We start from the raw sequence: 14,300 nt of genomic DNA on the forward strand, positions 1-14,300 counted from the left end.
TCATTGGTTTGGGGTCCAATGTCCGTGCAGAACTTTGGGCGGTTTGGAGGGGTATTCTTCTCTGTTCTAACCTTAGCCTTTTTCCCCTTTGGATTGAGACCGATTCCCAGATTGCCATTCAGATTCTTAGATCTCGGAGATGTCGTTGGGATTTGGATCATATTGTTTCGAGGACGCGTGTTCTGGTGCGGAATAGGCCGGTTCATTTCTCGCATATCTATCGAGAAGGGAATTCGGTTGCGGATGCCTTGGCGTGGCAGGCTCATGATCATAGGCACTGTTTGTTGGAGATTGGTGTTCCTTTAACCACTCCCATCACTGCTTTGGCCCGTTTTGATTTATCCGGGTTCCCCTACCTTAGATCTAGGTTCACCTAGAGCTTTTTGCTCCCTTTTCGCCGCTTCTCTTGGGATTCTTTTTATTCCACCTTCTTTTCCTCTAGGCTCGCCTAGAGTTATTTATATATGTAGCTATATATATTTTTCTTTGCAGGTACAGCTCTCCGGCCCTTTTTCGGAGTTTTTTTGGAGTTAGGTTGTTTCCCTGTCGCTCGCTTTGCTTTTTCAGGGAGATGGATTTTCCAGGCGTTCACTGTGGTTCCCCTTGCCTGGTTCTTGCTGCTGGATGGTTGTTTTGTGGGCGGCCTCTCGCGCCCCTTGTTTTTTGGATTTCCAGTATTCTTGGGCTTTTGGATATGGCTTGAGTTTCCTTCGCCATTTTCCTGATATTTTTCTCCGGGTCTGCTGGTTTGCGGTCGCTCCTCCTTTTTCCTGGCGGCCTCTGATGTATAGTGACTTCCCAGCTGATCGTGACTTTTGGACATATTTCTAGCGTAGCTTTAATCTTTTGTTCAGCTCTGGATGGTGCCAGCCACTTTTCGCGCCTCAGTGTTGGATTTTGATTTTGCTGGCCTTGAGTTGTGGATCTCTACTAGCTTTTTACTGCACAGGTCGACTGCTGACGATGACTTAGTTAGCTGTCATTGATTTTGTCTGCATTTACTTATTTCCTAGGGATGTTCTGGTTGTATTTTTTCCGATACCCTAGCTGTTCTGATGTTACTATTACTTTTGTATAGCCTTTTGGGGAGGTCTTGGCCTAGTCCCCCTCCTCCGTTAGGTTTTATTTGTACCGCTTTTTTATGTTTATATATACAGGTAGGGGTCTACCAAACCCCACCCCCACCCCCCCCCCCCCCGCGCTTCCGGCAGTGTTGCATTCCAAAAAAAAAAAAAAAAAAAAACTCCTCTACCAGGTTATAACCTTAGTAGGAAAAATAGGATTTTCAACCTTCAACCCTCAAACTCCTCTACTAGGTTATGACCTTAGTAGGAAAAATATGTTTTTCAACCTGCAACCCTGAAACTCCTCCACTAGTATATATGACCTTAGTAGAAAAAATATTTTTTTCAACCTCCAACCCTCAAACTCCTCTACCAGGTTATAACCTTAGTAGGAAAAATAGGATTTTCAACCTCCAACCCTCAAACTCCTCTACCAGGTTATAACCTTAGTAGGAAAAATATGTTTTTCAACCTCCAACCCTGAAACTCCTCTACCAAGTTATGACCTTAGTAGGAAAAATATGTTTTTTAACCTCCAACCCTGAAACTCCTCTACTAGGTTTTGACCTTAGTAGGAAAAATATGTTTTCCAACCTCCAACCCTCAAACTCCTCTACTAAGTTATGACCTTAGTAGGAAAAATATGTTTTTCAACCTCCAACCCTGAAACTCCTTTACTAGGTTATGACCTTAGCAGGAAAAATAGGTTTTTCAAGCCCCGGGCTACATATGCTTAGAGTTCTCATAATTTAGGAACTCATGCAAAGTACCATTCATTTTTACAACAGAACAACACATATTACTTCAAAACAAGAAATTGATTTCATTGAACTTGAAATGCTTACAAAAATGATAATTCAACACGAGATACATCAGTAGGTAAGCTAAGGATAATATTTTCTAAGATGATAGGCTTTCCAGGGCCTCTTCAAAGCTTTTCCAGGTGTATCCTCCAAGTAGTAGGCTCCCGAGCTAAGCTTCTCAATGACTTTAAACGGAACATCCCACTTCGGGTCCAATTTCCCTCTTTGCTCCTCTTGAACCTTCTTTAGGACCAAATAACCCACTTGAAAGCTTCTCTGGACAACTCGACGGTTATAAGCTTGAGTCATACGACTTTTGTAAGCTTCCAACCGAATTGCTGCAGCCTCGCTCTTCTCTTCCACCAAATCCAAATCAGTAAATCTCCTTTCTCCATTATCTTCATCGTAAAACATGACCCTAGCCGATTCTATCCCGATTTCCACCGGTAATACTGCTTCATTATCATAAACCAAGCTGAAGGGAGTTTCCTTGGTTCCTTCTCTAGGTGTAGTTCGATACGCCCACAATACACTTGGAAACTCATCTACCCAATTCCCTTTTGTTTTCCCAAGTCTAGTCTTTAAGCCTTGCAGCAATGATCTATTTGTCACCTCCGCTTTCCCATTACTTTGAGGTTAAGCCACAGATGTGAAAGCTTGCTGAATTTTCATCTCCTTACACCACGCTAGAACCTTAGCTCCTTGAAACTGTCTCCCATTATCGGATATCAGCCTCCTAGGTACCCCATACCGACACACTATATTCTTCCACAAAAATTTCAACACATCTCCTTCAGTGATCCTAGACAAAGGCTCAGCCTCTACCCACTTCGAGAAATAATCAACCGCCACCAATAAAAACTTCTTCTAAGCAGGGGCTACAGGAAAAGGACCCACAATTTCCATACCCCATTGATCAAAAGGACAAGAAGAGACGATAGCTTTCATCAGCTCCACGGGTCGATGTTGCAATCGAGCATGTCGTTGGAAACTATCACATGATGTGACCAACTCTTGGGCACTCCCAAAAACTTTAGGCCAACAATATCCCCCCAACAAGACCTCTCTTGCCAAAGCATGAGCTCCCAAGTGATTCCCGCAACACCCTTCATGTAGTAGCCCGAACCCTAATTGAGTAATTAAAGGATTAATGCTAATTAAATAAATTGGGGATTGGACGGATCGGAAGCTCCGAAGGGACGATCGGAAGCTCCGATCGGGATCGGAAGCTCCGATGAGGATCGGAGGCACCGATGATATTACGTCATCCATGACGTGTGGCTGGATCGGAAGCTCCGATCAGGACCGGAGGCTCCGATCACCCCTATCCGGAGTCATCAAGTTATATTTTGACACGTGGCAGATCAGGATCTTCGGAAGCTCCGATGGCAGGATCGGACGTTCCGATCGAGGTTCGGACGTTCCGATCGAGGATCGGAGGCTCCGATCGTTGTCTATAAATAGAAGGCCGAGACTTCATTTCTCCTTGCCAATTCCGGATTTCCTCCCTATTTCTAGTCATATTCGAGCTGTTCTAGTCTTCTTAGGCTTGGTCCGGAGGTCGGAGAGGCGTTCGATAGTCATAGCGGAGTTGTGCCCAAGTTCTGGAGGCATCGACATCAAAGGGCTAACGACGGACGAAGGTATAGCTTTTGCTTCCTATAAATATTTAGGAGTATGCAATAGTTTAGTTAAGGCTTTTAGAGCACTGTAATGATAGTAGTATCATTTTGCTGTGTAGGCGGACTTTAGGCTTGGACTTAGAGCTGGTAGTGCCTACCTGGTATTTGAGGTACGAAAGTACTGTTCGAGATATCCTGACTGAGTATGCATGTATTATGTGACCGCATGATTTATATGCCATGATATTATGCTGCATTCATTTGCATCTTGCTGTATCTCCTTCGAGATGTCTGTTAGTAGGGTTGTACCCTATCCTGTTAGTGGATGGACTTCCATCGATTTGGGTCCGGTGTTTCCACGGTTATCTCGGTATGGGAGCCACCTCCTGAAGCGATGGCATAGCGTGCTACATACCAAGGCCCGATCTGTCTCTGTTATCTGATCCTTGACCTCGAGTCTATAGGGAGTTCACTTTGCATGCATGTATACTCATACTCTCGCACTGAGCGTTTTATGCTCACGTCTCGTACTCTGTATTTTCTGGACACCCTATTCCATGGGGCAGGTTTGCGATTGGACGAGGAGGGTGGATCCAGGAGGGGCTAGTCAGTGGTTGGCCAGCTGGAGCTTCGTCTAGGTTTTATTACTGTTGTTTGGGTTTATACAGCTATTCGATTTGGTTGTATATTATTGGATAATTACAAATTTCTTTTCTTGGGATTGTATAATGTTATTGGTTTCCGCAGTTTTATTCTGATATCTGTTTTATTAAGTTAATTGCATGCCTACGTTCTGTTTAGTAGGTGATCCGAGTAAGGGTCACTACACTTCATGCACTTCTCTAAGCACATAATCAGCATCTTGATAATTTAAACACCGAAGGAGAGGTCCCACAAATAACCTCCTATATAACACTTCCTCAATCAATACATATCTTGAACTCTTTAATTTCAAACTCCGAGCTTCCCTAGGGTCCTCAGGCAACTTTCCTTCCTTCAAATAATTAAGAAAAACGACCCTCCAATCCTCCTCCGAGAGTTCAGGTATAACCGAGCTCATATGAGGTGCGAGCTCTACCTGAAATACTACATCTCTAGTTTTCCAACTCCCCATTGAACCAGCCATCTTCGCCAAAGCATCTGCTCTCTCATTTTCCCTTCTAGGTATTTGTTCGAAGACCACCTCTGCAAATTGTTCTTTTGCCTTATCCACTTCTCGAGCATACTCAATAAGTTTTTCATTTTTCACATCATATGCCCCTTTCATTTGTTGTGCCACCAATTGTGAATCGGAAAAGACGTGTATCCGTACAGCTCCCATATTCCTAGCCGCTCGAAGTCCAGCTAAAATGGCTTCGTATTCAGCTTCATTGTTAGATGCCTTGAAATCTAATTTCACTGCCAATTTCACCCCATCACCAGTAGGAGAGATCAGCACAACCCCTAATCCACTTCCTTCCATAGACGATGAACCATCAACAAATACCTTCCACGGATCCTCATTTTCCAAATGAATGGTTTCGATTAAGAAATCAGCCAAAGCCAGCGCCTTAATAGCAGTTCTTGGCTCATATTGTATATCATACTCTCCCAACTCAGTAACCCATTTCACCAACCGTCCTGACACGTCTGGGTGAGTTAAAATCCTTCATAGAGGGCTGTTTGTAAGCACCACAATAGGATGAGATAGGAAATATGGCCTCAAATGTCTTGTCATCATCACCAACACCAACACCAACTTCTCCAACCCCGAATGCCTCAACTCAGCCCCTTTAAGTGCATGTGACACATAATAAATATTCTTTTGTGTTGAACCTTCTTTTTTAACAAGAACTGAACTCATGGCTGCCTCCGAAGCTGATAGATACACCCATAACCCTTCTCCAGCCACCGGTTTAGCCAACATAGGTAACTCAGCCAAATACTTCTTCAATTCTCCAAAAGCTTTCTCACAATCCTCACCCCATTCAAACTTTTTGGCTTTCCCTAAAGTACGGAAGAATGGCAAGCTGCGATGAGCTGACCGAGAAATGAATCGCGCCAAGGCTGTGATTCTCCCGGTCAATTGTTGGACCTCCTTCGGACCTCAAGGAGACATCATATTTTTATAGCTTGAACCTTCTTTGGATTAGCCTCAATCCCACGCTCGGTTACCATATATCCCAAGAATTTTACACTCTTCACTCCAAACATACACTTTTGAGGATTCAACTTCAATCCATAAGACCTTAGGGTGGAAAATGTCTCCACCAAATCATCGATGAGGCCAATTGCATTTTTTTATTTCACCATGATATTGAAGGGGATCGGTTAACTCGTGCCCGGAAACGCAGCGGAAATATAAAATTTTTAATAAAAGAAATCCGAGCACTTGTGTAGTATTCAAAAACTCAAACAACCATAGGGTGTTTAGAATTTTACCTATCAATCTCAAAGATTGATGTATGGCTCCAACCAAGTTGATAAACAACTAGGCTCTTAAAAAATGGTAGACTCAATCTACAAGCTTCCAAGAGCACTCCTTGCTCAAAATGAATTCAACACTTCGAGCCTCCGAATTAGGTCCACGACTAGACGATCTAAATCCGCTCTAAATATGCACTAGAATATTTAGAGAATTTAGCATTGAGATATAATTTTAATTCTCCCTCAAAAATGAAAGAAAAATTTTGGAGAAATTGTGTTAAGAGTGTTCGGCCACTTCAACTATAAAATTGGAATGGAATGTGTGTGTGTATATATTATTCCAAATAATATATTAAAGAAGAGGGATTAATGAGTACAATTAAGCCATGCATGAAAAATTGCAAGACATGCATGGAAAATTGCAAACCATCTTTCAACCCTTCAAATTCCATACACACACATATATATATCATATATATATATATATACACGCCTATATATATATACATATATAAATATATATATTCAAATGTCATTTGAACTTATTTTTAATTAATTATTAAACCTAAATCCATTTAAGTTTAATCAATTAATTAAATTTAAATTGAACCCATTCAAGTCCACTAGTATCAATAATTATACAACACTATATTAATTTGAGCTCTACTAGACTCAATAGTGTTTAATTAATTCAACACTTGAATTAATCTAATTATTTGTACATTAAAATGTCTACTAGTGTTAAATTAATTCAACACTTGAATTAATTAACTAAGTTCAAAATAATAGTTTAGAAAATCACCATTTTCATAAACTAATTATTTTAAGTCAACTTTTAATCTTGGAACACATTCACAAATTAAAAGTTACTTATTCCATTCATTCTCCAATTTAGAAGTCAAACTTTTAATTTATTTTACTTATAAACTCCTTTATAAGTTTTTCAACACATTGAACTTATTTTAATCTCAACGGGATCTAGAAAGCTAGTACTTGTGTGACCCTCAATGGTTCACTGATACAACTAGCAGTGGGTTCACATCTCCATGTGATTCGGGATCAACAAGTCCCTTATATGAGCATACCCTATATAGCTCCATTTTTATTAATCAACACATTGATAATAAGAACGTCAGAAAACTCAAGTCTGATAGTACCCAACCAGTCATGTAAACGTCTAGCAGCATCACTTACACGACTCCCTAGGTATCAAATGATAGTGCCTGCAAGAACCAATCAGTTATGGTTAGCGTACAGTACGGTCCCTTCAACTCATATATCCCGACCGATTCAACAACCATTGGTTTATCGAGAGTTGTCATTGAATCAATAACTATGTGTCATGCCGTAGTTGCATCGAAAATGCAATTCAAGAAACTTCTTTCTTAATTACACTTACTCTGATCAGAGATTTCAATCTACGTATGCATGATATAACATAGGATATCCATACCCGTAGGTAAGTGGTGAATCCCCGACTACAATGCATTGACTCCTATATGTTTCGTCACAACACCCAACATTGCCACCTGATGACCCCAGATGAGTCGGTAAACAAGTCAAAGTGAAGCACTAGCATATAGAGTCTCCATGTTGTCCCGGGTTATAAGGACTAATGGTGTACAACCATAAACTAGGACTTCTCCACTCGATAAGTGAGAACCACTTGAAAAATCCTTTAGGGAGGGTTGTTCAGTGCACTCTACAAGGAGCATCTATTTGCATGCTTGGACATCTCCATGTCCCCTACCAATGAAACATGGTACTCACATCGCAAATACTAGTCTCAAGCTCGAGCGGCCTTTATCCTTCTTTATGGCGGCTGAATCGACTAGGAACAGTTTAGAATATATAGTATTCCAAATATGAGTTTCATGATAGTCATCACATGATCATCTCATATTCTTTCTACTATTTGTATATTCAAGGGCTTTATCTATGCAGCTTGCATGGGTATAAAGATAAAGATGTGCCAAATTAAATAATATCAAATATTATTAAAATAAAGATTGTCATACAAGAGTTCTCTCAAGGACCATCGGCCAACACATTGGCTCGACGGGCACCTACTCTAACAATCTCCCACTTGCACTAGAGCCAACTACCCATATTCTTCAAACCCATTGATTCGCGATGCTTTTCGAACAATGGTCCTGGTAAAGGCTTAGTTAGTGGATCAGCAACATTATCTGCGGAGGCGACTCTGTCTAACAAGACATCTCCTCGTTACACAATTTCCCGGATGATGTGGTATTTTCTCAGTACATGTTTGGATTTTTGATGAGACCTTGGTTCTTTTGCCTGAGCAACGGCACCAGTGTTGTCGCAGTACACCGGGACTGGATCAACTCCATTAGGAATAACGCCCAACTCTTGGACGAAATTCCTAATCCAAACAGGTTCCTTTGCAGCATCGGATGCAGCAATATATTCTGCCTCAGTGGTTGAATCCGCAGTGCTATTTTGCTTGGAACTCTTCCAACAAACAGCAGCACCATTGAGCATGAATATAAAACCGGAAGTTGACTTCGAATCATCAACATCGCTTTGGAAGCTAGAGTCGGTATAGCCTTCCAATTTTAGTTCTCCACCCCCATAAACCAAAAACATATTCTTAGTCTTTCTCAAATACTTGAGAATGTCTTTCACAGCTTTCCAGTGTGGAAGACCAGGGTTCGATTGATATCTACTTGTAACACTAAGTGCAAAGGCCACGTCAGGACGTGTAGATATCATCGCATACTTGATACTACCAATTGCAGATGCATATGGAATGCGTGTCATCGTCTCTATCTCTGCATCATTTTTGGGAGACATGGACTTGGATAGAGACACGCCATGACACATTGGTAGATGTCCTCTCTTAGACTCATCCATCGAGAACCTCTTCACGATGGTATCAATGTATGTGGACTGGGTGAGACCAAGCAATCTTTTCGATCTATCCCGATAGATTTGTATTCCCAATACAAAAGATGCTTCACCCAAGTCCTTCATCAAGAACTTACTCGATAACCATACGTTAGTTGATTGCAACATTCCTACATCATTCCCAATGAGTAGAATGTCATCAACATAAAGTACCAGGAATGTCCCAGCACTCCCACTGACCTTCTTATACACACATGGTTCCTCAGGATTCTTAGTAAACCCAAACTCTTTGATTGTACCATCAAATCTGAGGTTCCAGCTCCTAGATGCCTGTTTGAGACCATAGATAGATCTCTGAAGTTTGCATACTTTATGCTCACTTCCGATAGATGTGAACCCTTCAGGTTGAGACATGTAAATTTCTTCCTTAATATCCCCATTAAGAAAAGCTGTCTTCACATCCATCTGCCATATTTCATAGTCATACCATGCGGCAATGGCAAGCAATATCCTTATGGATTTGAACATTGCGACTGGAGAAAAAGTTTCTTCAAAGTCAACTCCTTGCCTTTGAGTATAACCTTTTGCCACCAATCGAGCCTTGAAGGTCAGAACCTTCCCATCCGTCCCAAGCTTCCTCTTGTAAATCCATTTACACCCTATAGGAACAATTCCTTCAGGTGGATCCACAAGATTCCACACTTGGTTCGAATACATGGAATTCATCTCAGATTCCATAGCTTCAAGCCACTTGGATGAATCGGCATCAGACAATGCTTCCTTGAAGGTCCTTGGATCACATCCATGGTCAGGCTCATCTTGGCCCTCTTCAAGAAGCAGACCATACCTCATAGGTGGTCTTGAGATCCTCTCGGATTTTCTAGGAGCTTGTATCTCCTCTCTTGGATGTTCGGGTGTGGGTTCCACAATCGTGGGTGTTTCTCGAACTTCTTCGAGTTCTATCATCTCCCATTTTCTATCCAATAGAAATTCCTTCTCCAAGAAGGTTGCATTCCTAGAAACAAACACCTTTGTTTCTTTGGGATGATAGAAATAATATCCAACCGAATTCCTTGGATATCCCATGAAGTAGCATAAAATGGATCGAGCATCCAATTTATCTCCCACTATCTGCTTCACATAAGCAGGGCATCCCCATATTCTTAGATAAGAATACTTTGGAGATTTTCCCATCCATATCTCATATGGTGTCTTATCAACTGCCTTTGAATGGACATTGTTCAACAACAGTGCCGTTGTCTCAAGTGCATATCCCCAAAAGGATGGCGGCAACTCCGTGAACCCCATCATAGACCGAACCATGTCCATCAAAGTTCGATTACGACGTTCTGAAACACCATTCAATAGAGGTGTACCAGGAGGAGTCCACTGTGAGAGAATCCCATTCTCCCTAAATACTCTTGGAATTCAGTACTCAAGTACTCACCACCTCGATCCGATCGAAGTGCCTTGATGCTTCGTCCCAATTGTTTTACTACTTCATTTCTGAATTCTTTGAACTTTTCTAAAGCTTCAGATTTGTATTTCATCAAATACACATACCCATACCTAGAGAAGTCATCGGTAAAGGTAATGAAGTAAGAATGTCCGTGCTTAGTGGTGATGCTAAGTGGACCACACACATCTGTATGGATCAAATCCAACAGTCCCTTGGCTCGCTCCACATGGCCCTTAAAGGGAATTTTGGTCATCTTTCCTTTTAGACAGGGTTCACAAGTAGTAAGAAAATTAATATCAGACATATCAAACATGCCTTCTCCCACTAGCTTGTTCATCCTTTTAAAAGATATATGACCTAATCGAGCATGCCATAAGTGTGCTGGATTTAGAGTATTTTGTTTTCTTTTGGATGTTGTTGATATCTCTTGGACATTATTTATAGGAATATCTTTTAATTTTAAATTATAGAGATCATTTTCCAATTTTCCTGTACCAATTAAACATTTATTCTTGTAAATATTGCAAACACCTTTGCCAAATAAACAAGAATATCCATCTTTACCAAGCATAAAAATGGAAACAATGTTTTTCACCAAATCTGGTACAAACAAAACATCTCTCAAACATAATTTAAAATCATTGTCCAACAATAAGTAAACATCTCCAATAGCTTTGGCTGCAACTCTTGCCCCATTGCCCATCCTCAAGAAGGTCTCACCATCTCTGAGTCTCCTACTTCTTGCCATCACCTGCAAATCATTACAGAGATGTGAGCCACAGCCGGTATCCAATACCCAAGAAGAAGAGTTAAGTGAAATGTTTACTTCAATGTAGAACATACCTTTTCTAGAACCATTCTGGTCAAGATATTCCTTGCAATTACGTTTCCAATGTCCAGGTTTCTTACAGTGATGACAGACGTCATTAGTCTTGTTAGCCTTAACTGGTGTGGCTACCACAACGGGACTCGGAGCTTGCCTCTTCAAGGGCACGTTCTTTTTGGGAGCATGGAAGGAACGCTTCTTTCCCTTCCCATGTGGTCTATTCTTTGAACCAGATGAAGATCCCACATAAAGAACCGACTTCTCTTTCTTGATTTTGGATTCAAACGTAACAAGCATGTTAACCAACTCCTCAAGGGTTGGATCTAACCTGTTCATGTTGAAATTCACCACAAAAGGATCAAATGAGCTAGGCAGTGACAAGAGCAACACGTCTGTGATCAACTCAGTTGGTAGCACAAGATCCATGCTAACGAGTTTTTCCACGAGCCCAATCAACTTCAGGCCATGCTCATGGACCGAAGCCCCATCTCGCATGTGCAAAGTGATTAGCTCCTTGACAATCGCATGTCGAAGTGGGCGTGTTTGTTTACCAAAGAGTTCTTTGAGATGCAAATGAATGTCAGCAGCATGTTTTGCACTCTCAAAACGTCGCTGAAGCTCATCATTCATAGAAGCCTGCATATAACACTTGGCTTTCAAGTCATGGTCACACCAATCCTTGTAAGTCTGTAGCTCCTCAGGGCTACAATCAGTCGGAGCCGTATTAGGGGGCGACTCATCAAGTGTGTATGCAATCCTCTTCGAGTTCAAGATGATTTTCAGATTTCTTAGCCAATCGAGGTAATTTGGACCGATCAGTAAATGTTTGTCGAGTATAGTAGATAGCGGATTGCGAATTGATGACATTGTCAAAACTTGTACTGAAAAATAATAACAGATAAATGTCAATGACTATTTTAAAATATTCAATAAGATATAAAGTGTGGACTTTAACTTTATAAATATTTACTCCCACTGTTTTTGACATTTTTACTACCCTCTAGTAAAAATGGGAAACTCCTTTCCTCAGTAGGTACATAAGGTCCAATTAGCCAATTACGATCCCGAATAATATCAGCCAATCATAATTTCTAAAAGGTAGTTTCCAATTGCATCTCCATGCAACCCTTACGTAAACTTTTGTCTCACGCTTGATTAGGACCCAATAATATGACGTCGTTCATCTTTACGTGTCAAGCCTTACCCATCGATATCGAACCTTAATGGACGGTCGCCATGAGTTCCCCCAATAATATGAGCCGAAGTCATGGGAGTTCCAAGTAGTTCACATCATCATGTCAATGGATGTCACAGCTTTCCGACATCCAAAACCCCCCCCCCCCCCAATAATATGAGCCGAGTATTGAATACGGGTAGCGTTCGTCATGCATCCATTGTCGATGGAAGACATGGAAATTATAAACATATTTATAATTCCCCTTTTCGGGCTTGATATAAATTTTGAATCTAATTCAAAATGAGAGTTTTTTAATTTTGAAAAAGGTCTCATCATTAATTTTAAAGATCTCCATGTTTGATCGTATGTTTGCCGGATTCATGCAACTTTGTTATTATAAAATAATAACGCACATACTAATTAATAAGGATGATCAATCGCCCCAAAAACTATTTGGCCCGTGTGAGCCAAACACGGGCCTAGGTCCAATTCCTAGGGAATGCATGGGATGCAAATGCAACAATTACATAAGCTTCCAATATTTACATGTCTTGGATCTTCATAATTCATCATGGCCCACCATCTTCCAATCTTGAACTTCCGCTATCAAATATTTTACATGAAAATATCCATGGCAAATAGGGATACATCTCATGGGGTGGGAACGGGCCATAAACCAAGCCCACTTAATAATTTGATAATTATTACAACCATTCAACACAAAATATCCTAGCATACACCTAGCAAATTGGTCTTGGACTTTTAATCATCCTTCATGCACAATATCACATATCATACACCATCAATTAATTATCTCAATAATCAATTGATCAAATATTATATATCTTGGTCCAATCACTAACCACCACAATTATAAAATAAATTAACAAAATAAACAAACACCTTTGTTTACTTTAAAATTAATTTATTTATAATTGAATTTCTTGTAAATCACAATTTACTATAAATAATCAAAGTCACACTTTAACTATTTATTTTATGAGAAAAATCACATATTATAAAGTTTAATTTTTCATAAAAATCAACTATAATATATTTAACAATTTAGGGCCTATGACACATGATATTCCAAAACACCTTTTGAAAAAACTCAAGTCGTCATAGTCGTCACCGAAACTCCGTCGCCGGATTCCGGCCAATTTTTTTTTTTTTTATTATGTGGGCTGCCCCTAGGACACCTTCGGGCAGCCAAAGGGCTGCCCGAAAATAAAAAAAAAATAATTTTTATAAAATTTGCCCTAAAAGTTAAAATATTTATTTTCTCATGCGGTTAGAAATTGACCTCAACATAATATCCAAAAAATACTACACAAAAGAGTAACCTAGGCTCTGATACCACTGAAGGGGATCGGTTAACTCGTGCCCGGAAACGCAGCGGAAATATAAAATTTTTAATAAAAGAAATCCGAGCACTTGTGTAGTATTCAAAAACTCAAACAACCATAGGGTGTTTAGAATTTTACCTATCAATCTCAAAGATTGATTTATGGCTCCAACCAAGTTGATAAACAACTAGGCTCTTGAAAAATGGTAGACTCAATCTACAAGCTTCCAAGAGCACTCCTTGCTCAAAATGGATTCAAGACTTCAAGCCTCCGAATTAGGTCCACGACTAGACGATCTAAATCCGCTCTAAATATGCACTAGAATATTTAGAGAATTTAGCATTGAGATATCATTTTAATTCTCCCTCAAAAATGAAAGAAAAATTTTGGAGAAATTGTGTTAAGAGTGTTCGGCCACTTCAACTATAAAATTGGAATGGAATGTGTGTGTGTATATTATTCCAAATAATATATTAAAGAAGAGGGATTAATGAGTACAATTAAGCCATGCATGGAAAATTGCAAGACATGCATGGAAAATTTCAAACCATCTTTCAACCCTTCAAATTCCATACACACACATATATATATATATACACGCCTATATATATACATATATAAATATATATATTCAAATGTCATTTGAACTTATTTTTAATTAATTATTAAACCTAAATCCATTTAAGTTTAATCAATTAATTAAATTTAACTTGAACCCATTCAAGT

The 14,300-nt window shown here is 39.9% G+C and overlaps 1 protein-coding gene across 1 annotated transcript; it reads right to left on the minus strand.

Annotated features, from left to right (window-relative positions):
- Window positions 1-1,948: 1,948 nt before the first annotated feature.
- Window positions 1,949-2,586, minus strand: LOC140874057 (uncharacterized). The gene is made up of 2 exons (XM_073277332.1): window positions 2,561-2,586; window positions 1,949-2,495 (listed from the first exon to the last, which is right to left on the minus strand). The coding sequence occupies exons 1-2, from the start codon at window positions 2,584-2,586 to the stop codon at window positions 1,949-1,951; spliced, it is 573 nt and encodes a 190-aa protein (XP_073133433.1).
- Between the last annotated feature and the right edge of the window lie 11,714 nt (window positions 2,587-14,300).

Source organism: Henckelia pumila, chromosome 1 (genome assembly GCF_033568475.1).
Source record: "Henckelia pumila isolate YLH828 chromosome 1, ASM3356847v2, whole genome shotgun sequence".
In the NCBI taxonomy this organism is placed as follows: Eukaryota; Viridiplantae; Streptophyta; class Magnoliopsida; order Lamiales; family Gesneriaceae; genus Henckelia; species Henckelia pumila.

What these genes read in the sequence shown, in the direction of transcription:
- LOC140874057 (XM_073277332.1), bottom strand. Translation starts at nt 2,586, where the DNA reads ATGGGAGACAGTTTCAAGGAGCTAAG. An exon ending in GACAGTTTCAAGGAGCTAAG is followed by an intron (nt 2,496 to 2,560) that starts GTTCTAGCGTGG and finishes TTAACCTCAAAG; the next exon opens with TAATGGGAAAGCGGAGGTGA.